Raw genomic sequence first — 27,951 nt, forward strand, 5'->3', positions numbered from 1 at the left:
CTCTGAAATTCTCAATGTCTCCACTACGTGTGCCCACATGTGCCCCAAGATCAGTGGTCAGTGGTGATTTGGAACATGTTTACTTTGACTTTGTCCTACAGAAAATGTTCCTATACTTAACTCTTTTTATCTGTGGTGCCGCCCGATGCAGGCATGCCAGCTCATTTTGAGATAATGGTGGTCTCAGACTGCTAAGTGAAATCCAATGGCGTCTCCTCCACTGGCATGACTAGAAAACAAACTCTGTTTTCATAAAAGTGAGGCATGGTGCTCTACTTTCACCCACGGATGTGGTGTTTGGGTTTCTGCAGGTGGCAGTGACTGAGGTTACAAAGATGCTAACTTTGTTTTTGTCTTGGCTTGTTGGTAATACTATGGCTATGGCATGTCTTACTGACATCCCCAATGTATTGTAGTTGCACTAATAATATCTAAGTAAAAACACAACACACTGAATTGTCATTTTCTATTGAAAACATTTTAAATACATACTTAGTTCTTCTGTGCTGTTTGTGTGTCTTTCACCATCCCTGACACTTCAGTAACATGACAATGGCACATGACACATATTGCTGAAGGGTCGGTCCTCCCTGCCTCATGCTCCTATAGCAGGGTCCCTCTAATTACATGTCTCCACTTCACACACCAGCAGTGTGTCACTCTTTATGGCAATCGCATGAGACTGGTTGCAGCGATATAATGAAGTTTTACTGTGGAAAGTAAGCCCATAACATCAGTTTGGAAACAACAATAATGAAAATTAAAAAAATAATCACGTTACAGTTTGTGTAGCCTGCATAGGCTAAGTGAATTCTCATATAGCCTATGTACATGTAAGATAAATACATGTACAATGAAGATAGAAAGAAGACAGACAGACAGACAGACATACAGCCATTAAGATTATAAAACATTTCATCAGTATGTATATCCACACTATGGGTATTTGATGTGCAATTTCAATACCCATTGAGAGCATATGGTATAGGCTAATAATCTCCTTGTAGGTGATGTGGTAAGTTTATTCTTGATATAGGAATATACACCATTTGTTATAGATCTTTGTATGGGTTGATTCTCAGTTATATCATTTCTAGTGCCACGTGGTATTGAAACATTCTCTCTTCACAGGTGTTGGTCGAGTTTACACTTTTTAATTAGGCCTAGGCCTGTGATAGAAATCTATAACTAAAAGAAATAATTGTGACTTTACTGATTCTTGTTTTTCTATCTGCATGACAAACCATCTGCATGTTGTTTTATTTTATTTATGTTGTCTTTTTTCAGTAGGTGAAGATGCTGAGCTTCGACATGAAACTAATAGCTAGTTTACCCCAGCGTCACATGACCCCTCCCCTGAGCAGCAGCAGCAGCAGCAGCAGCAGCCAGTCAGTTGTTTACCGGTGCTGATGCATTTGTTGGCGGACGCTGTTGGCTGTCTGTCAAAAGGAGGCAAAGCAGCACAGGTAAGACTGGGAATATCCCGAGGCTGTTGACGGCAGAGCAGGGATTGATTATAAGTGCCACGGTGGGACGGTGTCTCAATCTTTGTCTGAAGGAGACAACGGGACAAAAGGGAAGTCGCGTCTGTTCGCACCGGCGACAAGCGACCCACGGAAAGCAGAGTCAGTGCCGGAGATGAAAAGGGATCGAGCGATTGATAAAAGGCTATAATCTGTGACTCCATGCTGTGTATTTTGTGACAGTGTAGCCTATTTGTCATTTTATTGACGCAAGGTGGACGCATTTTTTTATTCGTTTGGGTTAAAAGCCCTGATAGCATCGTAAAAAAAGAAAGAAAGAACGGAAAAATAAAACAGACTACCTCTCCATTGGCTAATTAGGTACTGCCGAACGATAACATATAATTGGTGAAGAAAGCAGGTGTAGGCCTACTTTTATCAGAGCTAATTACAGCGCATTGTTTTGTTATGAACAGGGGCTCTTCCTGTGAATCGTCCCATGGTTAACCTGCATTGGACGTTTCAATTTAAATGTGTGTTTGTTACACATATGTGCTTGGTTCATACAAATACATTTTACTTGACATTTTTAGTAACAGATTGAGATGAAGAGGGACAAATGATTTCCCCTGCAGGCTGCGTGAGACATAGGGTGAATTCGCCTAATGTGGGACATTTTTTGCAATTTAGACTTCTGGTGTATTTTGCGATATGAAGCAAACACTTTCAATCTACATCCTGTACCATTCTGAAATCCTTAGGTTGTGATCTAATGGAATCCAAAGAGAAAATTCTGATATCACACTCCTAAAAGAAATACCATACATATTTCAACTCTGATTGCAAAGTTTTTTGCGGCAATTTCCGTTCCCTAATGTGGGACAGTCATGCTCCTAATGTGGGACACTAAAAAGTCTGTTTAAAAGTCATCTTAATTTACATGATAAATGCTAGATTGCAAACCAGTGTTCAATAATATCACTTATTGTCCTAGTTCTGCTTCATCTTCTATAGTGTTAATGGTTTTCTACCAATTGTGTGGTGGAGGTGACCTTTGACCCTGCGCTAGAGAGTGGACTTAGGGTCATTCCCAGCCCTGCTCAACAACCTCAATTGTGGGACACCACCATCCTCAGTGATCTCCCTATATTCAGTCTCCCCTCATCCTGTCTTTTTTCCACTGGTTGAGTTCTCTTGCTTGATTATTTTCCTTTATTTTCCCATGTTTTCTTTCCCTGATTTTGTCTCATTGCCTTACTCTTTTTTGCCACTGTGATCTGAAATACATTCCATTTAATTAATCAGTAATGTGCTATCCTTTGATTACTTCTAAACACAACATTTTTCATGAACATTATCAAAAAAGACAAGATTTAGAAACAAGAAAGAAAAATAATCAGAGCCATTTACCCCTTTAACAGTATTATGACCACTTCCAGTTAATAAATATAATTTTCTTTTGTTGTAAAGTATTCAAAACAATGCATTATAACAATAAAACCATGTAAACAGCCATTGTTATTGGTCAACCTATTGGTTTTACCTGGAAAAGCACTGTCCCACATTAGGAACAACCACCTGTCCCGCTTTAGGAAAGCATGTTTCCTAAAGTGGGACAGTAGAAATGTTGATCAAAATCCTAAATATTGAGAATGGTTACACCACATTAAGATATATTTTAATGCATCAACATATTATAAACACATTTTGACAAAAAATTGCAATAATTTTGTTTTTTTAAATAAATGATGGCCTTAACATTATTTTTGTCCAAACCCTTAGTACCTAGCATTTTGGTGGTCTTCACACAGGGTGCCCCCGGTTTGAAGGCTGTCCCTCCCAAATCTATGATTGGACATTTGAGATGTCATGTGATTTTGATAATGCAATATCACAGCTTGTGTGAGACCACATTTACATTAACTTTCTTTTGCTATAGGAAGACCTACACCCATTTAAGCTTAAGTGTCCCACATTAGGCAATGTCCCACATTAGGCGAATTCACCCTAATTGTGGTTTATTGTGAAAGGTGCAGGAGCGGAAGTGTGGTTTAGTCATTGTGTCTACTTGACACCCGCTGTTCTGTAATGGGTTCATTGTACTCTAAAATGAAAAGTTCTTTATTTCTTTTCTTTATGAACGTCTTTATCGTTATGGCTGTCATGTGTCTCTATGGGTGTAACATCACATCAGGAAATAGCTACACAGATCCCTGCTGACTCAGCCTCATAACTGGAGCTAAATCAAACCCTTCTTCTATAAGATGTATCCACCTTGACCTTAAGGAGGGCACACCCCTCTGACAGGTTATATGGCTATTGATGGGAAAAAATAAATTATATTTTAATATTTTAGCTGCTTTCCCACAGGCTAATACAAGTTGTAGCCTATGTATGTTGTATGTTGTTGTATTTGACACATTTTATCTTCAGCTTCAATCTTCAAAGGTAAACCTGTTTGCAGAGTGTCTGTTTATCCATCCTCGCATTTGTCACATTTATAGGTGATCTGTGTGTTCTTGAAAGCAGAACATGGTGATAAATGACAAGACGTGTCAAATGTCACAGGTTTAAAAGAATGGAGAATAGTTGTCATTATGAGCAGCTCTTGGTCATGTTTACCTGCCTGTTGTTCCTCTTACCTTGTTAACCTTGTTTCCAGTTACCGACGTACAGTAGGTCTACTACCTGTTCAGACACGCCCACACACTATGAGATAATAATGGAACAACGGAACAAAAAAAATCTAGGCTATATAAGTAAGAGCTCTGATTATCAGTTATTGTTAGTCGTCCATCAATTAATTTGCTCATTTTTTCCTAAGTACTATTTTCCTGAAGCTGACATGGAGTTCAATGGCTCTCTCTGACTAACAGTCCTAAACCCAAACATACCCAGATTGCAATGACCCAAAACAGAGAAAAACAGCAAATTGATCACACTGGTTATGCAGCTGCCTTAATTAGTTATCAGATAATGAGCCAATTAATTAATAATGTTTAAAAAGATTAGCTTTGAGACTCTGGCAGTGAGGAGAAAATGTTACATCTCTTTCTGTCTGACCGGTCTTTTCCCAGCATCAGAAAATGAGTCGCTCTGCATTATACTCAGCTTCCTGTTTGTCTCTTGATGTCACATGGGCTTCTTACAGTCTTTGAAGTGTATTTGAAAAGTAGGGTGTGGTGGCAGGTGCCAAAGGTCTTCCTATCCAGGACATCGCAATCACATGAATTTCATCTTGGAGGTCCTTTCATGTGCTCTAGTACTGTGGTCACTGCACATCACACCTATGTTATGTCTTCACAAGTGTTAACCAAGATGTATGATGTTTGACACATTTTACATGTTGACGGATGCATACAGGGAGTCACACCGCAAACACATACGGCTCTGAGCGCAAATTGCTTGACTTCAGGTCTCAGACTAACAACGTTACTTCTGTTTCAGTGTGTGCATTGTTGAGCGATGATATTCAAGTGAACAGTAGCAGTATGACTGTTTGACTTATTGATTGGTCTGTTATCACCAGGTAAACAGCTGGTGTGGTGGTGAGGAGCAGATGCCTAATGGTTGAAATGAAGCATGCATCTGACATGCACACAGCCCATTGTGACCTTATAGCTGATCCTCCACTCTGGTTTATAGTCATTTTATTCTCTTATTAATTACACATTCCTTATTACACATACCTTACGCGTGGTCTCCACTAGTCTAACCCTTTATCGACAATGTGGTTGAACCAAGGACGATCTCTGAGGCTCTCCTCTGATTGGCTGTGTGTTTTCTAAATGAGCCAATGAAAACATAGCTGATACCCAGGTGGGTCGTAGAGGAAAGCTCAAAGACATGATCTACCTTTATACTACAGGTATATGAAGCACAAAGAGAAGCTGGTAATATGCTTGTTTATGGCCCTGTTTTTTTGAGCTACTGATGTATTTCATTGTTGATGTCATAACAGTGAACTAGTTTTGTCCATCCTCATTTTGAACTAGTTTCTTTTACATGGCATAGACAGCCGTTTACCCTGCTGAATCACCTCTGAGCATCATATTTCTCCTCCTCCTGCTGCTGCAGTTAATGTTTCCACAGTCACTGGCACTGCCCTCTCTGTTATCTGCTCATCCGAAGCCTCTTTCCCGTTCCCGTGCTACTCTGAGCTCAAGCCATGACCTTCCTTTTACAGGTGTTTGGTACATTAGAGATTAAATACCAGTCACAGAACACTCAGTTGACATTGAGCTCTCACAATAACTTTGTACATGTGAATGTTTTTGTACAGGTTGCTGCAGAGGTTGCCAGATAGGGACCAGGATCTACAGTGTCCGCAGCCTGTCCTCTGCTCCTGCTGGTTCAGCCCAGAGACAGACGCCGCCATGACTGACAGCGATGACTCCAAGAAGATGAACGGCAGTGCTGGCCACTCCTCCCATCCTTCGGAGGCACCCAAAGAGAGCATGCAGCTGAAGAAGGAGATCTCGCTGCTCAACGGAGTCAGCCTTATCGTGGGAAACATGATCGGCTCTGGCATCTTCGTCTCCCCCAAGGGTGTCCTGTTGTACAGCGCTTCTTACGGCCTGTCGCTGGTCATTTGGGTTATTGGGGGTGTGTTCTCTGTGGTGGGGGCCCTGTGCTACGCCGAGCTGGGCACCACAATCACCAAATCAGGGGCGTCTTATGCATACATCCTGGAGTCCTTTGGTGGCTTCATTGCATTTATTAGACTGTGGACATCCCTGTTGATCATCGAGCCCACCAGCCAGGCCGTCATCGCCATTACGTTCGCAAACTACCTGGTGCAGCCGCTCTTCCCAACATGTGAACCGCCATATGTAGCATCCAGGCTCATCGCTGCAGCCTGTATATGTATGTACATGTGAACTGCTCTGCATCCCACTGCTGTTTTGATCATGTCTGTCTACCTGAGTGGACACAAAGCTGTGATACTTTCCTCTCCTTCCCCAGGCTTACTGACATTCATAAACTCTGCCTATGTCAAGTGGGGGACCCGTGTGCAGGACATTTTCACCTACGCCAAGGTGGCGGCCCTCATTGTCATCATCGTTACTGGCATTGTCAAGCTGTGTCAGGGTGAGTGATGTTACTGCAGTACTCACCTTTTCACATGGCTGCCCCATGGGAAGTAGCAAAACACAGTTTCCACTGAATGATGTTATGTGCAAAAAGCTTGGTTTTCTCGTGATGTCATTCCATTTAAACATAGTACCAGATTCCTAGCATCTGCTAAGTGTTGAAAATCCCACTGTAATAGCTGTTGTAGTATTTAATCAAAGGCAACATTGTTATCTGGTCTATGTAATATCTTGCAGTACAGTGCAGAGATATATAATAGTACAGACTGTGTTTGCTCCACAGCCTTTCAATAAAAAAAATATACAAAGTTTCATATATATATATATAAAATACAGTACTTTTTTCTGACTCTACCTTTAATTGTTGTGTCTGTTCCTTAGGTTACACAACCAACTTTGAATCATCCTTCCATGGATCATCTACAGATCCTGGTGACATTGCGCTTGCGCTCTACTCAGCCCTCTTCTCCTACTCAGGCTGGGACACTCTCAACTTTGTTACTGAGGAGATCAAAAACCCTGAAAGGTAATTTTTTCCTTTTTTTGTTATCTATTCGGCTAACAAGTCAGAATCCTTGAATCAGCCTGGTAATGACCTGATATCCTGTTGTTCCAGGAACCTTCCCTTGGCCATTGCCATCTCTATGCCCATAGTTACCATCATCTACATCCTCACCAATGTGGCCTACTATGCTGTTCTGGATATTAGCGCTATACTGGCCAGTGATGCAGTGGCAGTGGTGAGCAAACAAAATGTCAAGTGCTTTGGCAAAAGAAGATGTTGAGATGGGAAAAAAGATGTAATCCACTTAATCCAAACATGTTAATCCACTTTATATGCCTGCTTCAGACATTTGCAGATCATACTCTTGGTGTGATGGGCTGGACCATCCCCATTGCTGTGGCTCTGTCCTGCTACGGTGGCCTCAATGCCTCCATTATCGCTGCGTCCAGGTAGAATTCAAATATAATAATTATTAATAATTATTCACTATGGTGTAGAAATTCATTTTTAGGGCAGCAGTATAAGAGACTAATACTCTGGCTAGTGCTTTTTTGGTGTTAATCCATGGGTATTGTGTCCAGGTTGTTCTTCGTGGGTTCTCGTGAGGGTCACCTTCCAGACGCTCTGTCTATGATCCACATCTACAGATTCACTCCGGTCCCTGCTCTCATCTTCAATGTATGAATATGGTTCAGTCACATTTATATGGTTGAGGAAGAAAAGAAAATGAACACTTAAAGGGACATTGTATAGGAATTACTCCCATCTAGCGGTGCAGTTGTATGTCACAACCAACACAATCGTATTCTTTATGCTGCATTCACGTGGAATCGGGCAGACGGCAGACGGACAACAGCCACCTGTCATGGCGATATCGAATTGTTTACCTGACTCACGTTTTACCGGCTTTCTCTCATTGACTAAAATTACATCCGGTTAGTTTCCGACTGCCGTCTGCCTGACTCCATGTGAATGCAGCATCAGTGTGACCCTCCATCCTTCCTCACACTACACCGTGGTGATGGTTTTCACAGATGCCACCTCAATCGTTTCTCCCTGAGCCAACCGCTCTGGTGTCTCCAGTGAGTTTCCGTGGTTACCTACGGTCACGCTGCCACTGAACGTAAAAGATGGCGGCGCAACATGGCAGCCAGCACTGATCTTACCCGCTCTATGTATACAGTATATGAATGGCAAATTTAAAGCTTACCATAACACTTCAGTTTGTTGATGCGTGTGATTACTGATTAATGAAAAACATACTTTTGAACAAAATAATCGATTTACGGACAGACAACAGGAGAAGCTACACAATGTCCCTTTAAGGCTGTATGATGGAAGGTAGAGACTTTCATTGTATTGGCTGATTTAAAACTATTGTCCAGGTAAAAAAAAGACAATTTTTCAAGTGCATGTACTGTATTTTGCAGCATTTTAACTGTTCCCACTCTGCCTTTACTTCTTTGTGCACCGTCCAGTGTGTCATGTCACTGATCTACCTGACAGTGGAGGACGTCTTCCAGCTCATCAACTACTACAGCTTTAGCTACTGGTTCTTCATGGGTCTGTCCATTGCTGGACAGATCTATCTCCGCTGGAAGGAGCCCGACAGACCCAGACCTCTCAAGGTTTGACCAGTTACTTCTACTGCGTAATCCCAAGCATTCCTCTTATCTAGATCTGGGAAATAAGAAGTAGAAATGTAATGTACTACTGAATTCTTACCATAAATAGGGAGATCATTGGAGATGACTAATACTTAAAGTGTCAATTATTTTTGTCTCACAATAAAATAACTGTATTTTCCATCAAGTTCATCCCTTTGCAGATGTTACTCTGCATACTCTTGATTGGTGTCATTTGAAACTAATAAAATAAAAAAATTAAATTAAATATTAGATGTTACATCATTACAGATCTTAATATACAGTCGTAAATTGGGGAGAAAATGATGTTATATCATAGTCATTACAAAAATGTTTTTGTGTTTATCAGTGAGAATAAATATTTTAAGTTTTAAGAACTAAAAACAATTTAATTGCACTTTTATATTACCCTTCTAAGGCTTGGAACTCTAGTAACAATGGGTTGGTGAGCCAGTTAAAAAAGAGAGGAGTCCCTGAGCCTCTCTTCTAATTGGCTGACTTGACTGATACAACTAAAATACATATTTCAGGTAAAACACTAAGAGAAACCAAACCCTGCAAGGTTGGATGCCAGTTTCTGAATACAGACTACTTTATAATCAGAAATGACATGGAAATCTATCTTTGTAAAACATTGGAGCTAAAAATGAATTAATTATTGTTATTATGTTTCTAAGTCATGCTCTCCCTCTTGCTTCCTCTCTCCACAGCTGACTTTACTCTACCCAGTGGTGTTCTGTCTGTGTACTGTTTTCCTGGTGGCGGTGCCTCTCTACAGCGACACAATCAACTCTCTGATTGGCATCGCCATTGCCCTGTCAGGCGTTCCTGTCTACTTCATGGGCATCTATTTACCTGAATCCAAACGACCACCTGTCATCACAAAGCTACTGCGTAAGTGTATCACACAACCCACCACAGGCAGCACTCATTCCTCATTTCAGCTTGTCCTCTTGCTCTTTTAACAATATCTTGCTGTCTCTATTCCAGGATCTTTGACTCACTTCACGCAGTACACCTGCTACTGCGTGCTGACAGAGATGGACAAAAGTGAATAGTATCCGGTGCTCTTCAAAAAACTTGACCCAGCAGCAGTGTCTGCAACCTTAAAGCAGACAGTAACCAAAGGACCAGACACCATAATCTGGATATTTGACTTTTTTTTGTACTGTGCACACGCTGAAGCTCTCGGACTTAACAGACTTATACAACACCGGAAATGCTGCCACAGCTGCACAGGTTCACTTGCAGATTCATCAGATATATTACTGTGGACATTGTTAGTGTCATTCCCACTGTTTCATGACCTTCAGTAAAAATGATTTGCCTTCTTGGTTTACAAGTATTTGTATAAATGCCTTTTGAGTAGCAAATGCCTGTGAGATTTTACAGGTGCTGTGCACATGCCCACGGGGACCTGATAATGATCCATGATATGGATTTAACTTATTGTCACTGTGAGATGAGTGGTGTGTGAATGTGCTGATCCTACTGAGAATTAAAATATCGTACATTCATCCTGCAAGTCATTCATTTCCTGATGAAAAAAATGGAAAGAAAATTTCTGTTGTCAGCTGCTATGTGAAGGTGTTGTCTCATCATGGTAATGTCATTGCCTGTATGCAGTTTTGGCGCCATTGTATGGTATTTCTATTGTGTGTGTTCTTTTCATTTTTAACACATTGGTATATGCTGTATTGGAACACTGGCTTGTTTAAATCATTTTTTGCTGGGCTGGGTTCAGTGTCTGTAGATGCTGTCCAGCATCATTGGAAGAAATTTTGTTTTTTTGGATTTGCTTTGAACTGTACAACACTACATCTATTTACAGCGTTTAATGTGCAGTATTCAATGTATTCAAGACATGAACTGACAATTTTGACGTAAGTCAAAATAGCATTTTCGTCATTTTGTTTAAGTTTGTTTGTATTAAGTCTCTCAGAATCTATATTTCATCTTAAATTGCACCTCTGGTTTCAATCCAGTGACGTTAATGAGATTGTGCTTTGGCGTCCTCTACTGGTTCAGTGGTAATGATAAACACAAGTAGCCTACCTCGAATGTGGCCACGTGTTGATAGGAACATGAAAAAGTGAAGTTTTAATGTGCAATTATAATAATTTGACTGTTAGATGAAGCATGAATCAAAAGACATCTTAGCAGTTTTGAACATGGAAATCCATTTGGCATCAGGCAAACCCAATTTGTCTGGACTTCATCCCATCATGTGCTGCATATTTGACTTATGCTCAGTCAGTATAGGTTAAACAGAACTTTTCCTAAATCCTGCACAGAGAAAAGTGTTTCCAAAATGAGAAAGATTGATTCTCAGAGTTTTTTTCCCCCCTAAGGTTATAGATAAAAGACACTTTATGGACCAGTTTAAAAACAGTGTGAAAGAAGACCAGTTTGGTAGGATTTTTTTTTTCACACCTGCTGTTACTGGCCTACCTCAGAAAAACAACACTGCATCACCTCAGGGATGTAACTGAGCAAAACAGCTCATGAGATCACCAAGTTCAGCAATAATGAAAATTCAGAGTCTGACTTTTTGTCACCTTTGTTTTCCCACTTGTAAAATAACATTTGAATTTGTGGATGTGGGGCTGCATCTTGATTTGTCTTATTATGCATTTAATCTCCACACTAATGTTTTGAGAAGATATTTCTAACTAATTATATGATCAATAAATACATTCTTAAAGTGAACAAGTTTGTGTTTATGGTCCAGAAAAATTGACACTTCTACGTTTTATGTTTATTTTGAAAGCTTTCTTTTTATACACATCTACATATTTACAAAAGTTCAAGTCAACAAGCATCCGAGAGAATTTCAAGGGGAATTTCTGAACCAAACACACGCACACAACAGAAAAAAAAAAGATGCACCACACTTTCACATTATGCAAAACTAACACACACAGTTACACAGACACACACACCCACACACTACCATGCACAGAATGCCAAACAAACACCCTTAATTGCAACCTCACGCGGCCCAAATGTCTCACCAACAGAAATGTTAACAGCACAAAGCATACGAGGCTTATCACACTAATGTGCAATATTTCTAACACGCATCCACTTTGAACAAACACCCACACACAAAGCCACTCCACCACAGTTAAAAAAAAAAGAAGAAGAAAAGACACTGGATCCCTCTAGAAATAACACCCACTCCTTAAAAGTCTGTGTAGTAAAGAGAGAGATGACTTCACACTATGAAGGGTGTGTGCTTTAAGTTGTCTACAGGTTTTGTCAGTGACATTGTTATACTTTGGCACATTAATTTGAACTCTTTTGAAAATAAAATGAGCATTTTTTACTGGTGTTAATAATGCTGGAAATTAGGAACTTAATAAAATCTAATTCGTGCTACACATTAATTGCTACATTTTAAGACAGCGTTTCTTACAACATGTTTTTCCAAACGGTTTTGTGCCAGTCTAGCAGGTGTTTTCCTCTACTCTCACCTACACAGACGTCTATGGAGTACAATGTTTTCTGTGGAGAGGGCACTGGGAAGATCCACTGACAGGTGAGGGTTAAAGGGGGTGGGGGTGGGGGGGTTGATCAATCGGAATTGTATTTGTCTCCATCGTCATCCTCCTCATCATCATCACGGCAGCCCAGCTCATGCACCACTTCCCTTTGGTAATGCTCCCAGCTCCTCCGGCTGTAAGAGTGCTCCTCCTCCCAGTAACCTGCAGGCACGAGGCGGAAATTAGCCAAAGAATGACAAGCAAAGGGGGTGGGGGCTAAGTGACGCTCATTCAGAAATGCAGCTGTACAAGATTACTGTTTACATACAGCCGATGTTATCTCTCCAAACACAGGTCATTATTGCGCCTTGATATAATGATTTGTGGAATCGAGAGGCTGCGACATGTCTAAACAAGTGGGGTGTAATAACTAAACAGTAAAGACATCAGTTTTACAGACAATAATACATAAATAAATACATACCACCATAGCGCTCCTCCCTGTCACTGTCGGGGTCACTTTCCTCATCAGGATATTCATTCCTCCAGTTGCCTTCTTCATTTTCATCATCCTCATCTTCATACACCTCCTCCTCATGAACCACAAGGTCAGGTACCTGGGATAAGCAACAACCCACATATCTCAAAGCCTTATTCTTGTTGTTTCATAATTAGTTTTAGAGGGATTCTATTTAGAAATAAAATAACTAGTAATAGCAAGTCTTACGATAAGAGCTAGCCATGAACCCAAATTAACACTTTTAGACAATCACTTTGTTTCACTGTTTGACTGCTAAGTACTTTGAATAATTCTCAGATTTGAACATTTCTGTGAAGACTTTCAAGGCCAAAAACTTTATAAGACTAAAAACAAATCTCACTCTTTTATCGACTTATATGTAATACAATGGGCTTTATGCACAGCTCCACTACTTCCTGAAATAAGCCAGCTCCTTTATTTCCTGTCTTGCATTATTGGACCAACTGATTAATCCAGGTGTGCCTGACCATTGTTGTGAGGTCAGACACACCTGGATTAATCAATTGGTCCAATAATGTAAGACAGGAAATAAAGGAGCTGGCTTATTTCAGGAAGTAGTGGAGCTGTGCATAAAGCCCATTATGCCCCAATACGCCTCTTGTTGATTTATCAAAATGGATTTTACAAGCACAAATCGTGTGTAAACTCAGACCCATTGCTTTGCCCATGTCTGCACCATATTTCTGCCATGTCTTCATTCACTCACTCCGATTTCAGTACTCATTCATCCGCCTGTCCATCCATCCACACACACCAGTTCTCCCTCATCGGCGTAGGCTCTGACGGACAGGATGTCCTGGATCCACCCTGGTGTGATCGTTTCCTGGTAGTAAAGATCATAGACGTAGTCCTCGTCCTGCTGCCTGTGCTCTTCGCCCAGCCTCTCTCCAGATATGCTCAGACACTCCCGCAGCATCTTTGTGTTATTACACAGGATGACTTCCGGGTCTGAGGGCAATGTCTTTAGAAAAAGACAGCAAGAGAATCAGTTAATCAGCATTGAGACTAACCATGAAAGAAATACCGAATTAACCACAGCACACATTACTGCCGGGAGTGATGAGTAAAGCATTTGCATCCCTTTTGTAAAAGTCATACCAATCTATTGGTATTCAACAGTCTTTCTATAATTCCTTCCAATTAATTAATGAAGCATTTCAACAATATACATTTGACCTTTCATTTCATACAGAACTGTTGAAGATGACTGACAATGCTGAAATGCCTAGGTAAGGCAATGGACAGTAACAGGATTTGCATTACAGCTGCATGTTAAAAGGCATATTTCAACATTTTGGCAAATTTGTCCATTGCCATAATCCCTATAGTCATAGCAGTAGGTTTGCTACCTTTAATTGTTGGTGCATGCTGTTTTTAGATCAGTGGGGCAGAGATACAAGCTGCTCACCTAATACTAGAGGCTCATGGTATTTCTGGGTTTCCCCCATCAAACTCATTAACAATCCAAGAACTCCAAAACACCCTTGTGGACAAGTTGTGACCTGCACATTCGCCACACTATGAAATAATAACGTAACATTACAACACACAAAGCAAATACTCGGAACAACTTACACTTTTGAAGTCACTCTGCCGAGCAGCCATGTCTGAAATGTAGTTCCGGCTGCACATTTGCCTCGAAAACAACTCCGTCTCGTAACGTTCCATTAATATTTCATGACGTGGTGAATGTGCAGGTCACAAGTTGTCCACGAGAGTGTTTTGGAGTTCTTGGATTGTGTATTTGATGAGTTTGATGGGGGAAACCCAGAAATACCATATGCCTCCGTAGCGTTAGCTGAGCAGCTTGTATCTCTGCCCGCCGATCGATTACAGATTGCACCTACTGCTATGACTATAGGGATTATGGCAAATGGGCGAATTTGCCAAAATATTGAAATGTCCCTTTTTACACCAGCAACCTAATATGTAATTTCCAGTGTATTAGGCAGCTTGAAGAATACTACAGTTGCAGTATGACAAATGTTTTGTACCACTATTGTAATCACATCTAAAAAATAAATTAAAAAAAATAAAGCACCATTACATCATAGCAGAGCTTCCTGCATCAATTATACACATACTCACTCACACTTACTCATCATTACTCAGCTCCAATAACATTAAACTCACTTTGGCAGATTTGTCCTGCTCCTCTGCATCCTCGTGTACAAGATCGACCACCTGGATTTCGCCCAGACCCCAGCACTTGTCCTGCTCTTTCGCAGTCTCTCCCGCGCTCTCAGGTGCATCTGTCTGCGGGCTCTGTGGCTCGGTTGGAGTTGACAGCCCTGTGCGGTGGCTGGAAAGTATCCGGTAGCGTTCCTCCCTCCGGGTGCTCCACTTTGTGCTCCTTAGGTCCCCAATTATCCTCTGAGAGCTGGCAGCAGAGGGGCGCAGTGCGTGGGCCATGCGAGGCCGAGCCAAGGCCTGTCTGACCTGTGTCTGAACTGGAGCATCCTGTCGATGACGTGACAATGTTAGAGATCTAACATGAAAACGACCAATTACTTAGCTTTAACTAGCGAGAAACCTTGAGTACACACCACGAGATGGTTAAATAATACTGCCCAGACACAATATTCCCAGCAACACTTTATTATTTATTTATTTAGCAGGGAAAGTGCACACATGGGCAACATGTTAGTTTCAACATCTATGCAAATACGCCAATGTCACAATGGACAGACACAATTGACAGGTTGCCATAGAATATAAAAATAAGAGGCTCCACTAACATTGTATTACACCAGAGAGTGGTCCCTTTGATAAAAATACGTGCTTGTTTACTTATATAATCAGCTTTTGTTAAAGACGTTGCGTGTAAGTTGAAGAGGAATTAAATAACGATTCGGTGCAGTTTTAAGATCCGATTCTGGTTTAAGCCAAAATGATTTCCGAGGCCTGTCCACACATCTTCACCAGGTTCACCACCACAAACAAAAATGAGCTAACGACATCACAGCACAGGCTAAATGCGATTTGGAGCCGCCAGACAGCTAAAGCTAACACCATTGGCTGGATGCTACATTAACAACAACAACTAGCAGCACCGACGGCTCGTCGGCTCTAGAAAACAGAGCATCCTACGTTTAACGTTTATACATCCACGCTAACTCACGTTACGTTACTTTGCTCACCTGTGCCTAACATTAACCAGACAAGCAGCGCTAATGTTAACGTTAGCCCGCGGCGCCTGGCTGGCTAGCCCCGCCGCCAGCGGCCCGGGCCTCTCACCTGTGTCGCTACGGTCGCCACGAGTTTGAAGACGGAGTTCTCCACCGCGGCCTCGTTGGGCTCCGGTACCGGTTCGCCCGAGCCCTGGGACGTTTCCGGTCGGATACGTTTACATGCCAGCAACAAAGCATCCGCGGGGTCGGTCCCCCGCTTTCGCTTGACTCGCAAAACAGTCGTGTTTGGATCCATGTTGTTACCCTGTCTGGTTTGTCTGGCTCACACATACACACACAGAGGAGGAGGAGGAGAGGGGAGGGAAGGAAAATGCAAGACCGCTCAGTCCAGTCGCGCTTTATTTCCGGGTACCATCAACGTCACAGCACGGCGGAGCCTTTGCACGTAGGAAAATGAATTAGTGGGAAACATTTTGCCTATTTGAATAGTAATAAAATTACACACGTACACAATCAATTTATTAACCATGAGCTCCATATTCCACGTTTAGGGAAAATGTAAAACAACTCTTCTTTCCTGTTCTTTGGCTCTAATATAATTATTTTTGTACCATATGTTCCACTGACTTCTTTATTTTAATTTGTTTCGAATGTGTTTCTCTGCTCTGTCACTTTTATTTTCAATAGACTGTACATTAAAAAAAAAACAAGATGCCCTAGATCATTTGAATTGTGGCCTCACCTGACATAATATTCCTATGGTTCATTGTAATTACGCTAATTAAATTGCTGTTTGATAAAACTTCATTGTGATTAATTAGGCTACATTTTATATTAAACAGTCAAATGCTAAGCAGTTATTCATCACACAACCTAATAGTAATATTTCATACTGTGTCTTAATTCAATAAATAAATGGACCTTTTAGGGATTTCAAGATAAAACTAAAAATCTCCAAAATGTTTTTACATTTCAAACAGTTTGAGGAAAAGAAATGATAGAAACAGGAGGAAAACAAAATCACTAGGCCTACTGTTGCTTTCGACAGCTAGAGACAGCTTCAAGGCAATAGCACATGTTTACTCAACTCACAATGTTTCTTCTAGTCTGATGGATAAACAGCTAATAAACATTATTAACAAGTAACCTCAGTATTAACACTGTGGGCAAATATTTTTAAAGCATAACTTACAAGACTGTCACTTTAAAAGAAAAAAAAAAACTTTGACTGCAATTATGTGATCGTTGTCAACTCTACAACACAACCTGAATCTCTTAATTTTGCTGTCACTTTGAAGAAAATAAGTAATACCATGCTCAAGTCATCTGGGAAAAATACTAATAGAAGAAACAATGATACATCACATTAAAATATATGAGGGTACAAACAGCTGGGGATAAAGGCCTACTTAGAGATGAACTAAATCCTCTGTTTTTTCACTTGTCTTCTCTGAATCACCTGCTGAGCCTCCTCCCCCGGCCACAAGGCCCAGCCCTCGGCCCTTCACTGTGGTAGAACAATGTGAAGTGCCTCTGCGGTGGCAGTTAACTGACACATTTGGCCTGTCTTAATCAACCAAGAGACGGTCACGTGGCCAGCTTTCAGTTACATGACAAGTTTATCATGTTTGTACACAGCTTGTGACAGTAGGGCTTCGCTGGACTCTAAGGACAGAGGAGAAATGCTGATTGCCTTAAGGGGGGTAGTCAGGGGACATTTCAAGAGGAGGTGGAGCAACACTGAAAAGAGGAGCCACATCCCCCCAGTGTCTTTACACTGACCTTTATAGTGCCAGCTGGATCCATTTCCATTCCCACAAAGACAAGCCAGCGCTTGCAGCTTCCTCAGGAGCACCACAAGAAACCCACAGGGTGAGTACAGATTTTACTCAGTATAGTCTTTGTCATGTAGACATGATTTTCATATGGCAAAAAAAAATCTGATGTTTTTTTTTGCCCCCTAGTGTGTTCAACATGTCAGCTGCTACCTGTTTGCTGTCTGAAGCTGACTTTCTGTGCTCCATCTGCCTGGATGTATTCAACACTCCTGTCACCCTACTGTGTGGTCACAGCTTTTGCAAGAGCTGCATCACTGCAAACTGGAAAATCAATAGGAAATTTCAGTGTCCTGTTTGCAAAAAGTTTTTTGACACAAGTCATCAGCTGAACGTCAATATTTTCATGATGGAGATGGTTGCTCAGTTCAGACAATCAGCTGTAGAAGAACCCTCAGAAGCTGCCAAACCGGGTGAGATCCCGTGTGACATGTGCACCGGGATGAAATTAAAGGCTCTCAAGTCCTGCCTGGTGTGTCGCGCTTCGTACTGTGAAACTCACCTGCAGCGACATCAGACAGTGTCGGGCCTGAAAAACCACAAGCTCACCGACCCGCTGGGAGATCTGGAAGAGAGAATATGTTCAATGCATCTCGAACCCTATGAGCTGTTCTGCAAAACTGACCAGATGTGTGTGTGTCAGTTTTGCTGTGAGTCGGGCCATGAAACACATGACGTTGTTCCACTGAGTGAAGAAAGCGAAGGGAGGAAGGCTGAGTTAGACAGGATGCATGCTGAAATTCAGCAGATGATCCAGGGAAGACAGCTGAAGAAACAGGAGCTCAGGCAATCAGCAGAGACAAGCAGGGAGGCCGCAGACAAAGAGACAGCAGATGGTGTATGTGTCTTCTCCACTCTGATGCAGTTTGCTGAAACAGGCCTGGCTGAGCTGAGTGAGCAGATCAAAAAGAAACAGGAAATTACAGCAAAACGTGTTGAGGACTTGATCAAAGAATTGGATGAGGAGATCCTAGAGTTGATGAAGAGAAAAATCAAGGCTCAGCAGCTCTTGAGTTCTGATCACCTGCACCTCCTCCAAAACTTCTCGTCCCTGTGTGAAACAAACACTCCAAACACTAAAGACTGGGATGAAGTCACCCTCCATCGGACGTTGTTTGAGGGGTCTGTGGCCAGAGCTGTGGCTCACCTCAAGGAAACACTGAGCAAAGAGATGACCAAGCTGTTTGGGGCTGAACTGAAGAGGGTGCAGCAGTATGCAGTGGATGTCACTCTTGATCCCAACACGGCACATCCTAAACTCATGCTGTCTGATGATGGGAAGGAAGTAAATCATTGTAATGTGGAGAAGAATCTCCCGGATAACCCAGAGAGATTTTCATATTGCGTCATGGTCCTGGGGAAGCAGAGTTTCTCCTCTGGTAGATTCTACTATGAGGTGGAGGTTAAAGAGAAAACTAAATGGGATTTAGGAGTGGCCAGTGTGTCGGCAACCAGGAAAGGACAAGTCACATCGAGCCCAGAGGCTGGCTACTGGACCCTGCAGCTCAGGAATGGAAATGAGTACATAGCTCTTGCTGACCCTGATGTCATCCTGCCTCTGACATCGCAGCCCCAGAAGGTGGGGGTGTTTGTGGATTATGAGGAGGGACTGGTCTCCTTTTATGATGTTGATGCTGCAGAAATGATCTATTCTTTCACTAATTGCTCCTTTACAGATGGACTCCACCCATTCTTCAGTCCCTGTTTCAATGATGGTGGTAGCAACTCTGCCCCTCTCAGGATCTCCGATGTTCTTAATACTGATTGATTAATCTAATTATTACTGTTTGTCATTTCAAGTCAGAAAGTCTTTCAGACATGTCCCTCCATCAACAGCCATTCTGTCCCAGATTTCCGTTTATACTGAATATTATGTCAAACTACGTTCTACTGGTTGAGGTTACAACTGAAAACCTGTGTCTTTGTTGTTTCAGGTTTTTCTCTTGTGCTTTTGTTGTTATTGTTGTTGTGGTTTAGACTGTTCAATGATTTTGTCATGAAGTTCTGTGCATTTTTATTCATGTATGTGGGCGTGAGTATTTATTTTAATGTTGGAGATCAATAATGGTTAACTGAGATGGTATGTAATAGTTGCTTTTTATGGATGGAAGAATTGAGGCATTGGTTTGCGAAAGGCTGGTGTTCAACTGCAACTGTTCCACCCAGCTGACTTTTAACAGTATATTGTGTTTATTTTGTACATTGTTATACAAAACATAACAAAAACAAGCATTAAAGTCTCAGGGTCAGGCTTGAATTTCATGTTTTTTTTTATGACCATATGAGTAGAACAGGTTTAACTGTTACCCTAAAGTGCAGAGCAGCATATACAACACTGACAACAGATTCAATCAATTATGTTACAAAGTTACAGAACAAAACACCTGCAGATATGTATGACAAAGTAACAGAGAACAGTTCAACAGAAGAGAACAGCCATCTGGGGAAAGCAGGTCAGCAGGTTTCTGTAAGCACTGACGGCATCAAGCCTGAAGCCCCCTTCCTGTTGGACATTGAAAAGAAACAGATAACAGTTGCTTCCAAATTCAAAGTCCTGGTCACACCAGTATTTCCAACAGCAACATTAGTTCATTGAAATGAAATCTCAGTGGTCAGCATTCATATTCAACTTTAGCGACCTTTGACTAGTTGCAGATTAACCTAACAATGCTAACCCTCCATGAAACAGAGAACCATACTCTGTTAGGGACCAAGATAACAAGTCTTTTGCCATCTCCACTGAGCAGACAACAATGAGAACAATATGGCAGATGTGACTAAACAGCACAGGGCAGAAAGAAATAGAACCTCAGAGAATTAATGTAACTGCCTAAATATCTAATGTCAGGAGAACTAGCGTGTTCGCTATGATAAATATAGCTATAGTACAGGCTACTACCTTTTTGTGAGCCTAATCAAAGTTATGATGAAGGTGAACACAATGTCTTATATGGAAGGTAAAAGCAAATGACTGAGGTCCACAAGTCAATAGACACCTAATATTGGCAATGAATAATATGTTTGTTTGTTTTAGCTGAGGAAAATCAGTTATTGAAACTGGTTGTCATCATTTTCTGAGAAGAGCGGTCTCTGATGGAGGAGTTATTGTCAGATCGAGACTTGCAATTTAAAGCCAAGGACCACAGGAACATGAAGAAACCTGAGATGAGAAAAGAAAAGCGATGAATTCTTCAGCAAATCCTAAAAGCATGGTGCATACAGTATTTGATGATTTAACACATACTAACCCTGCAGGGAGTTAAGTATAGTGAAAATATACATTGCAGGGAGTGAGGTGAAGGTGGTGGTTGCGAACCCCCAAGGCAGCCCCAACACACAGCTGAGGCCCAGCACTGTGGCACAGTCCTTCCATAACCTGCTCCCATTCTCTTTTGTCATCCTCTTCAAGCCACTCTTGCTTTCAGTGCGACCACAACCTCCTCTTAGTCCCCACACTTTATACACCACCAGCCCCAGCATGCAAGAATTATAGAGGATCACCAGGCATGAATAGGCCAGAATAGAGATGTAGATGACTAGGAGGTGATGTGTAAAGTTCTTGCTCATCCAGCATCTGTGGGTTAGTTAAAAAAAAAGAGAAAGAAAGAAAAAAATACACAAGATTTAAGATCAAGAATTTTAAAACTTAACTTGATATTTCATCATGGAGAGACAATCTGAAATTAAATTAAATTTCCACTAAGAAATCACACATTGTTTATTTCTTACATTTCTGTCGTTACAATTTTTTTGTCTTCATCCCACAGAGTGAATTTACCATAAACACCTAAAATCCCACATACAGTTGCAACCACCGTAGGTAGGCCTGTAGAAAGATGAGAGAAAAACAGAATCTGATTTAACAAGCCCAGACAATAGTTAACTGTATCTGCTTGAGCATCTTGCATTTCTGTTCTCAGCTTCTAATATTGTGTTACTGAATTGAGAGCATCAAAACTTTAATATATTTGCGACTAATGCAGTTAAGAGTAAAAACAGATATATGACTCATAATGAATGCTACTATTTTTTCAATATCTGCTGGTTGTGTAAAAGTTTTGCCACAATCAACTTTAAAGGTCATAGCATGCCCGGTATACAGGATGCTCTGCTGCCGCCAGGTGGCCAAAACTGTCAGTTGCAGCTACATTATAAGGATCTTAACTGTTCAAGAACAGGGAGAACAGGCAGCGCCAGGATGAAACTACTTATCATGAAATGCACGTCATTATATGATTTCCACAGTTTTTCAGCATAAAATTTAGGAAGGCTTAGCCTTCCCTAGCCTCCATTATGCGTCTATGGTTGCTGCCTTTCACTGATGTGGCTCTTTGCAACTTTAAAGCTTCACTACTGGTCACAATCACACTCAAAATTCATAGAGCAAATCCATCCCAGTGTTAAGGAAACTACCATGAAGTGAAGAAATGTTGGACAATTTAATCTGATCCAAATTGTGAAACCTTCTCTTATCCAATAGTAGCCTACCACTCTCTTCAACCACTGTGAAGTTAGCCTTAGATGTGTCATCAGCGGAGGCAAGTTATCCTGATTCACATAGCTTCTATGTCTACAAAGAGAATTTTCAGATAACAGAATTTAGCTTAGGAAACAGTGATGTAACCAGTCCACCTGTTATATACCTAAATTAATGCAATTTAAGGACTATCGACACTATCAACACTGATCTCTAACCCTCAAAAACAGCAAATTCATTCTCCTTTAATATTCAGAAGACACACTCTCCTAAACACATTCCACTCACCCCATCCCACCAAGGTGAGTTTGAGCAGGTATCGTGTCACGTAGATGTTGAAGACTCGCACGAGGAGAAGGTAGAGATGGAATCCCTCTAATGCTGTCCAGGTGAGGGTGGCCAGCAGAGACCAGTGCAATGAGAGACCCACTAACTTACAAACCAAGTCCTCCTCATTTTCCTTCAGCAGCCTAACCCAGAAGCTTCCGAGCAGGAAGCTGAGGTGGAGGCAGAATAGTGCTACTGTTAGTTGCATATGCAAAGCAATGGCCTTCTCTGGACGCCGTCGTCTGAAAGACAAACAGTATAGACTTTGTCATGATCATTTTTTTAATGTTGACATATCAGATATAGAACATGTGCCTATTTTTGTGTAGGGTTACTCTCATGTCAGAGCTCTTTTTCCCTTTTTTTTCTCCACATGCTGATCTGACTATATCACTTAGAATAAGCAAATTTAGTCAAACTCATTTATCATTGATATTCAAACTGCACAGACTGGCTGATAGCCTACAGTATAGTAGCCTACAGTGCCTTCTTAGATCTTTCTGCAGTAACAGAATTGATATAATAGTGAGGGAGTCTACACTTAAAGGTTAATGGTGGAGAAATACTCAAGGGTGCAGCTCAAAGCTGCACCTACATACTAATTGTTTGACAATAACTCAGTAAAAGACGAGAGTTGCAGTAGGCCTGGAAAAAAGAAAAAGTGTGAAAAATCTGCGATCGCGGGATTAGGCTACGTGATGATCGAGACGAGATCGAGAAAAAAAACCATCTTTTTTTTTTTTTTTTGAAAGCGTCTATACTGCCAGAAAACAACAAGAGCAGTAAAAAGAAAAAAAAGGTGAGTGAGAGGACAGTTTCTGTAAAAGTCCCTACCCCCTCCTTTTACCAGGAACTCCTTCATTGGAAACGCAGCTTATCAGTTTGGTTTACCGCTTGTAAGGAACTACTCTGCCGCTCTGTGCTACCTGAGAAACTGGATCACACCTTTGCTTTGTGCTTTGTAAAAGCAACCTACGTCGACTGTATGGTGGTTTATTTTACAAGCATGTTTTCTGTTTAGCGACATATAGCAAATATGACAGGAGTAGAGTGAAAAGTCTGATGTAGTATTTAGTATGACACAATCCATGTGAACAGCAGGCTGGGATGAATGGATCAGTAAAACACTGATACTGACTTATCTGTGAAACCAGTAGTTTATGTTGTCTCATGTCGTTGATCATGTTAACTACGTTGTAAGTATAGCAACCATGAAAACAACTTCTTAAGGGTTTTGTTTTTGTAATCATAGCGATGAATATTCAGTAGGCTACTGTCCACATACTCCTGCCACAGTGACAGGAGACATTGCCACAGTGAAAAGGGTTGGAAAAACATTCAGATGCATTTCACAACATTCAAATAAACATTTTTTTTGTTTTTCTGTATTGAGCCCATATCCTGTAACAAATTTCAATCTTCAAAAGAAAGAAAGATATCTGCTCTGTGGTCTAAACTCTAGATGAAAGAAATGCCAGTTCAGTCAATACCATTAGGACAAAATGGACAAAAGCCCCTGTTGAAAGAGAATCACCCTATTTAGCAACAAGAAACAAGAAACTCACTGTAAGAATACATAGATGATCAAGCTGATGACTGTGAAGATGACAGAGAGAGCTGATCCAATGTAGGTGATGTAGCTGAGAGCGATGGCATTAGTTTGATCCACTGTTGATACAGGGTTCTGGAAAAGAAAGAGGTATTCAAAATTAAACTAAAAATGAATTTCAGAAGCCTAATGGGGGGCTCTGTGGGGTGTTGGGTAGAGAGAGACAGAGAAGGGAGGGGTGAGCATGAGGAAACCAAGAGAGTGCTGAGGAAGCAAGGGAGGAGTGGTCAGAGTGTGCGCATGCGTGGGAGTGCATCGTAAGTTTGGTGTCTAGGTGCCTACAGAGGAAGTCAAGGGGGGTAACGTAGATAATGCCCGTCAGCAAGACTGTGTGGCGCCAATGAAGCTGAATTTGGGATGAACCCCAACACGTGCCATAGTAAGACACGTCCATAAAGGTGGGGATTAGCATCGTGTGATGTCGTATAATATTAGTTGAACAAATCAGCGGGGCAGATCGTAGTTGAACCATCATCGTCAATCGTCATTTGAATAGAAGGGAGGATCGTAAATAAAAAGCGAAGACAAAGAGATAAGAACTTAGTCTGGTCCGGAACAGGCTCGGGTTTATGTCCATTTTTTCTAAGTGGCGTAAACTCTACTGCACCAAAGCTCAGTCTACTCTGATCGCCTTGTGGAGCTATTTTGATACTCTGATGGGATTTTTCTTATAACTTTGATTAACACATTTTATAACCTTTGAGCATATTCAATACCATTATTTTGTACTAATTACATGTTGGAATAAAATAGATCCTTGATCGCAACTGGCAATGTTTTGGATCTTATTTTTCCTCCGACAGGGGTTTGGATTAAAACCTGTGCTACAACCACACAATCTATGTATGGGGGACTGACATTTATATCACATTATGGCATTCAGGTGACATGAAAACACGACACAACTTACCACAAGTATAGCAAAAAAACTGAGGTGGTTACAGCTGCAAATAAACTCAGTTCCTTTTCGATGCGTAGAACAGCCCTCTCTGCTCCAATAACCTAAAAAGCACACGATGGTTATTAGTGAATTAGCTTTATCTGTAAACAGCAAATTAGGCCAACATAGCCTACCAGTATTGTCATCTTGCTCCTGCCAAAACACACAAGACCCACTGTCCACCTGAAACATATTGAAAAGTGAATCAGAATCAGAGGACAGCATGTTACAGTCTCCAAATGTATGCCAGCAGAGTTATCACCATTTTACCAGTTCAATGTTGTTAAAGGTTATGTTGATGGGTTCTGGGAGGTTTGTAAGAGGGTGGTTTCCTGCCCTCAGTACAAGGACCAACCCTCCCAAAACAGTGGGTTGGCTGTAGGCAGACTCGGTTGGTATGAGTGCTCTTTTCCTTCCTTTTCTCTGAGGGGGGCCCACCTGCAATGACAAATAGGGGAGATCAGGCAACACATGACATCAATGTCTAGGTGAAGTTGATTCGATGCCAGTAACAGAAATAAATTTGGGACAGAAACATATTTAGTAGTAGGGCTACAAAGAGAAATGAGACCGCTGTTAAACATGTTTTTACAACTTAATGTTTGTGGTTTCACATGTTGGCCATGGTCATAATGCATTTGTGTAATAATTCCCACTAACCACTACGGTATTTAGCAAGTGTGACCATGGTTCCTTCATTTTAGCCAACTCATCTTGCAAGGTCAAGTAGAAGTTGAACACAATCTAAAGTGACATTCAGGTTAGTCAGTGTTGGGCAAGTCACTGCAAATAAATAATTAGTTACTTCTTTAGACAATGGATCACAGTAGCCTAAAAAGGAATAAAGTAAGAGTCACCCTAGCTAGCCTAGTACAGATGTGTGTTTAGTTTGTTTCGGTTACAGAGTGCTACTTTTTCACAAGTGGAATGAAGACTAAAGCATGGATGGACTGAATTAGATGATTTGTAGCTTGTCCATAATTGGAGAAACTGGAAGTGTTTTAACTGACCCCTGTACAACCATCCCCAGTCTACAACATTTCCTCAATTTCATGGGGCACAATGGCTGATTGTGTCAGTACAGCGTTCATGGAAATCATTGCAAACCAGTTTGAAAGGAAGGTGTTAAAGGAGCAAAGTAGGCTAGGAGCCAGTGTCAGTGTTTGAGAAATGAAGGCCCTCTTCTTATCCATTCTCTCTTGTTTCCCTCAAATTTTCAAAAGGTAAAAAAAATGCCATTAGTTCAACTAATTCCCTTTATCCTAAGATTCACTGTGATTAATGTTGAATCAGTAAGGGGAGTTAAGGAGGGTTCAAACAGTCTCCTTTAATTGGTCTCTTGTCCTGTTTTTGTACCTTCGGTGCAACTTACCTTAAAGTAAGTGCTGTTGATCAGTGTAGACAACAGCATCACCCCCTCCTTCTCAGATGCAGCTCCTCTGCTTTTCTGCAGTGCTGAAGATGGGATATGTACTCTGTGCCTAGTGAGTGTAAATTCAATCTAGAAAACCACAAATATGCACAAAGACGTTCAAGGGATATTGAATAAACAGTAGGCTACTATGAAGATGATTAATAAGTGAAAAACAAAATATGGAAATTTAATTAGCTGATTTGATTATATTAAACAAGTTTAAGGAAAAACTATGTAGTGGAAACTGTAACATCTTACACTCAGATCATGTTTAAATCTCTGACTGTTTTACCTCTGATATAATAATTGAGAACAAGATGAGACAAGAGCTGGAAGTTACCCAAGAAATTGCCTTACCTCTTCAGATGACTGCACCAAGACACGAATGAAGTTAAACATACGGCCTCTGATACTGCAGGTTGCAATTCTGTCCTCATAACAGCTATCAACACATATTTCACATACTTTAGTGATCAAGCAATCAGTATTGTAACTGGATGCACTACTCCAGAACAGAACAGAGAGATATTATATAGTTCATTAAGGTCGGTCACTGGACTTTGTACTTATTTAGTTTCAAATAATCACATCAAAGCTGTTCCAGCACTGATGAGACAGCAGGGAAGAATCACATACATTTACTATTGTAGGACAAACACAGTTAATAGTACAATTAAAAAATATCACTATATGAATTACCTGGTCCACTGAGGATTAGTTTGATGACACTCATCAAGGACATGATTACAGTCTTCTGACAGGGTGACAGACACAGATATAGTTGAATACAGTATATGGATGTACAGTTGAAAATAAACTTACAAGTGAGAAAAAGGAAAATACATCATTTCAGTTGTAACTGTGTAACTGCCTAAAGTTTTAATGTTGCTCAAGTGGTTAGGTAAGAGTTCCAACCGCCGGGTAATACAGGACCATAACTGACTTCATGTGTCTCTTGGTCGCGATATACATAAACAGTTTAACTGGTATCTACCGCACAGGCACAGAAGCTTAAACACAGAACAAATGTGAAAAACTCACCTAAGGCTTGAGTTGTAGAAAACCAGGCAAATCCCATAAGAATAAGAGTAATCCACATCATATCTAACTGTTTCTCATACGATGATAGAGTTCATGTGGTTCTGCCTGCTGATGAGGTGAGTGACGAGTTTCACATCTGCATCACATGGAGTTGCAGCGGAACGCTCACATGAACAGGAAGTGATTCATATCAGATGTGTTTTCAAAAGAATTAGAGTAACCCTGTTCTCGGGGTCGCAATAGTAGTTTCAGGGATTCTACACAGTTTTGTGAATTTGTAAGGCAGTATGGCTGCCATGTTGTGATCATTTATTTATTCTATGGAGTTATCACTAGAAGAAAGAAATGCAAATCTATACCACTTACAATATGACTGGTTGGTCAGAGAAATAAATGATATCTGTGTTCAAAATCTCCCACATTGGACATTGCCTATACAGTTAG

The 27,951-nt window shown here is 41.0% G+C and overlaps 4 protein-coding genes across 4 annotated transcripts; 2 read left to right on the top strand and 2 right to left on the bottom strand.

Moving 5' to 3' along the window:
* The first annotated feature begins 1,378 nt into the window (after positions 1–1,378).
* LOC311006807 (Y+L amino acid transporter 2) lies at positions 1,379–9,938 on the top strand. The gene is made up of 10 exons (XM_083999781.1): positions 1,379–1,466; positions 5,746–6,329; positions 6,429–6,554; positions 6,938–7,082; positions 7,173–7,296; positions 7,407–7,510; positions 7,643–7,739; positions 8,540–8,689; positions 9,418–9,601; positions 9,698–9,938. The coding sequence occupies exons 2-10, from the start codon at positions 5,840–5,842 to the stop codon at positions 9,763–9,765; spliced, it is 1,488 nt and encodes a 495-aa protein (XP_083855907.1). The 5' UTR covers positions 1,379–1,466; positions 5,746–5,839; the 3' UTR covers positions 9,766–9,938.
* A 1,512-nt stretch (positions 9,939–11,450) lies between these two features.
* On the bottom strand, positions 11,451–16,204 carry slc7a6os (solute carrier family 7 member 6 opposite strand). Its single transcript, XM_083969388.1, has 5 exons — positions 15,971–16,204; positions 14,867–15,193; positions 13,488–13,694; positions 12,677–12,809; positions 11,451–12,414 (listed from the first exon to the last, which is right to left on the bottom strand). The coding sequence occupies exons 1-5, from the start codon at positions 16,157–16,159 to the stop codon at positions 12,284–12,286; spliced, it is 987 nt and encodes a 328-aa protein (XP_083825514.1). The 5' UTR covers positions 16,160–16,204; the 3' UTR covers positions 11,451–12,283.
* A 1,634-nt stretch (positions 16,205–17,838) lies between these two features.
* LOC311008142 (zinc-binding protein A33-like) lies at positions 17,839–19,467 on the top strand (the record flags this gene model as incomplete). The annotated part of the gene is made up of 1 exon (XM_084001577.1): positions 17,839–19,467. One exon carries the CDS (start codon positions 17,839–17,841, stop codon positions 19,465–19,467), a length of 1,629 nt encoding a protein of 542 aa, XP_083857703.1.
* Positions 19,468–19,956: 489 nt separating this feature from the next.
* adgrg3 (adhesion G protein-coupled receptor G3) lies at positions 19,957–27,635 on the bottom strand. Its single transcript, XM_083996505.1, has 12 exons — positions 27,508–27,635; positions 27,166–27,220; positions 26,824–26,908; positions 26,425–26,553; positions 25,323–25,490; positions 25,187–25,235; positions 25,023–25,114; positions 24,069–24,187; positions 22,465–22,745; positions 21,429–21,525; positions 20,948–21,273; positions 19,957–20,859 (listed from the first exon to the last, which is right to left on the bottom strand). The coding sequence occupies exons 1-12, from the start codon at positions 27,566–27,568 to the stop codon at positions 20,744–20,746; spliced, it is 1,578 nt and encodes a 525-aa protein (XP_083852631.1). The 5' UTR covers positions 27,569–27,635; the 3' UTR covers positions 19,957–20,743.
* Between the last annotated feature and the right edge of the window lie 316 nt (positions 27,636–27,951).

Source organism: Trachurus trachurus, assembly GCF_905171665.1.
Source record: "Trachurus trachurus genome assembly, chromosome: 3".
In the NCBI taxonomy this organism is placed as follows: Eukaryota; Metazoa; Chordata; class Actinopteri; order Carangiformes; family Carangidae; genus Trachurus; species Trachurus trachurus.

Bases quoted from the DNA above. Each gene is read 5' to 3' on its own strand.
- LOC311006807 (XM_083999781.1), top strand. From the start codon at position 5,840: ATGACTGACAGCGATGACTCCAAGAAGATGAACGGCAGTGCTGGCCAC. The intron at 6,330-6,428 runs GTATGTACATGT...CTCCTTCCCCAG, and splicing joins CATCGCTGCAGCCTGTATAT to GCTTACTGACATTCATAAAC. The intron at 7,740-8,539 runs GTATGAATATGG...TGCACCGTCCAG, and splicing joins TCCCTGCTCTCATCTTCAAT to TGTGTCATGTCACTGATCTA.
- slc7a6os (XM_083969388.1), bottom strand. From the start codon at position 16,159: ATGGATCCAAACACGACTGTTTTGCGAGTCAAGCGAAAGCGGGGGACC. The intron at 15,194-15,970 runs GTGAGAGGCCCG...CGTCATCGACAG, and splicing joins TGGCGACCGTAGCGACACAG to GATGCTCCAGTTCAGACACA. The intron at 12,415-12,676 runs GTATGTATTTAT...TCGTGCCTGCAG, and splicing joins CAGGGAGGAGCGCTATGGTG to GTTACTGGGAGGAGGAGCAC.
- adgrg3 (XM_083996505.1), bottom strand. From the start codon at position 27,568: ATGATGTGGATTACTCTTATTCTTATGGGATTTGCCTGGTTTTCTACA. The intron at 25,115-25,186 runs GTAGGCTATGTT...TGTGCTTTTTAG, and splicing joins GGAGCAAGATGACAATACTG to GTTATTGGAGCAGAGAGGGC. The intron at 22,746-24,068 runs GTGAGTTTCTTG...TTTGTCTTTCAG, and splicing joins ATCATCTATGTATTCTTACA to ACGACGGCGTCCAGAGAAGG.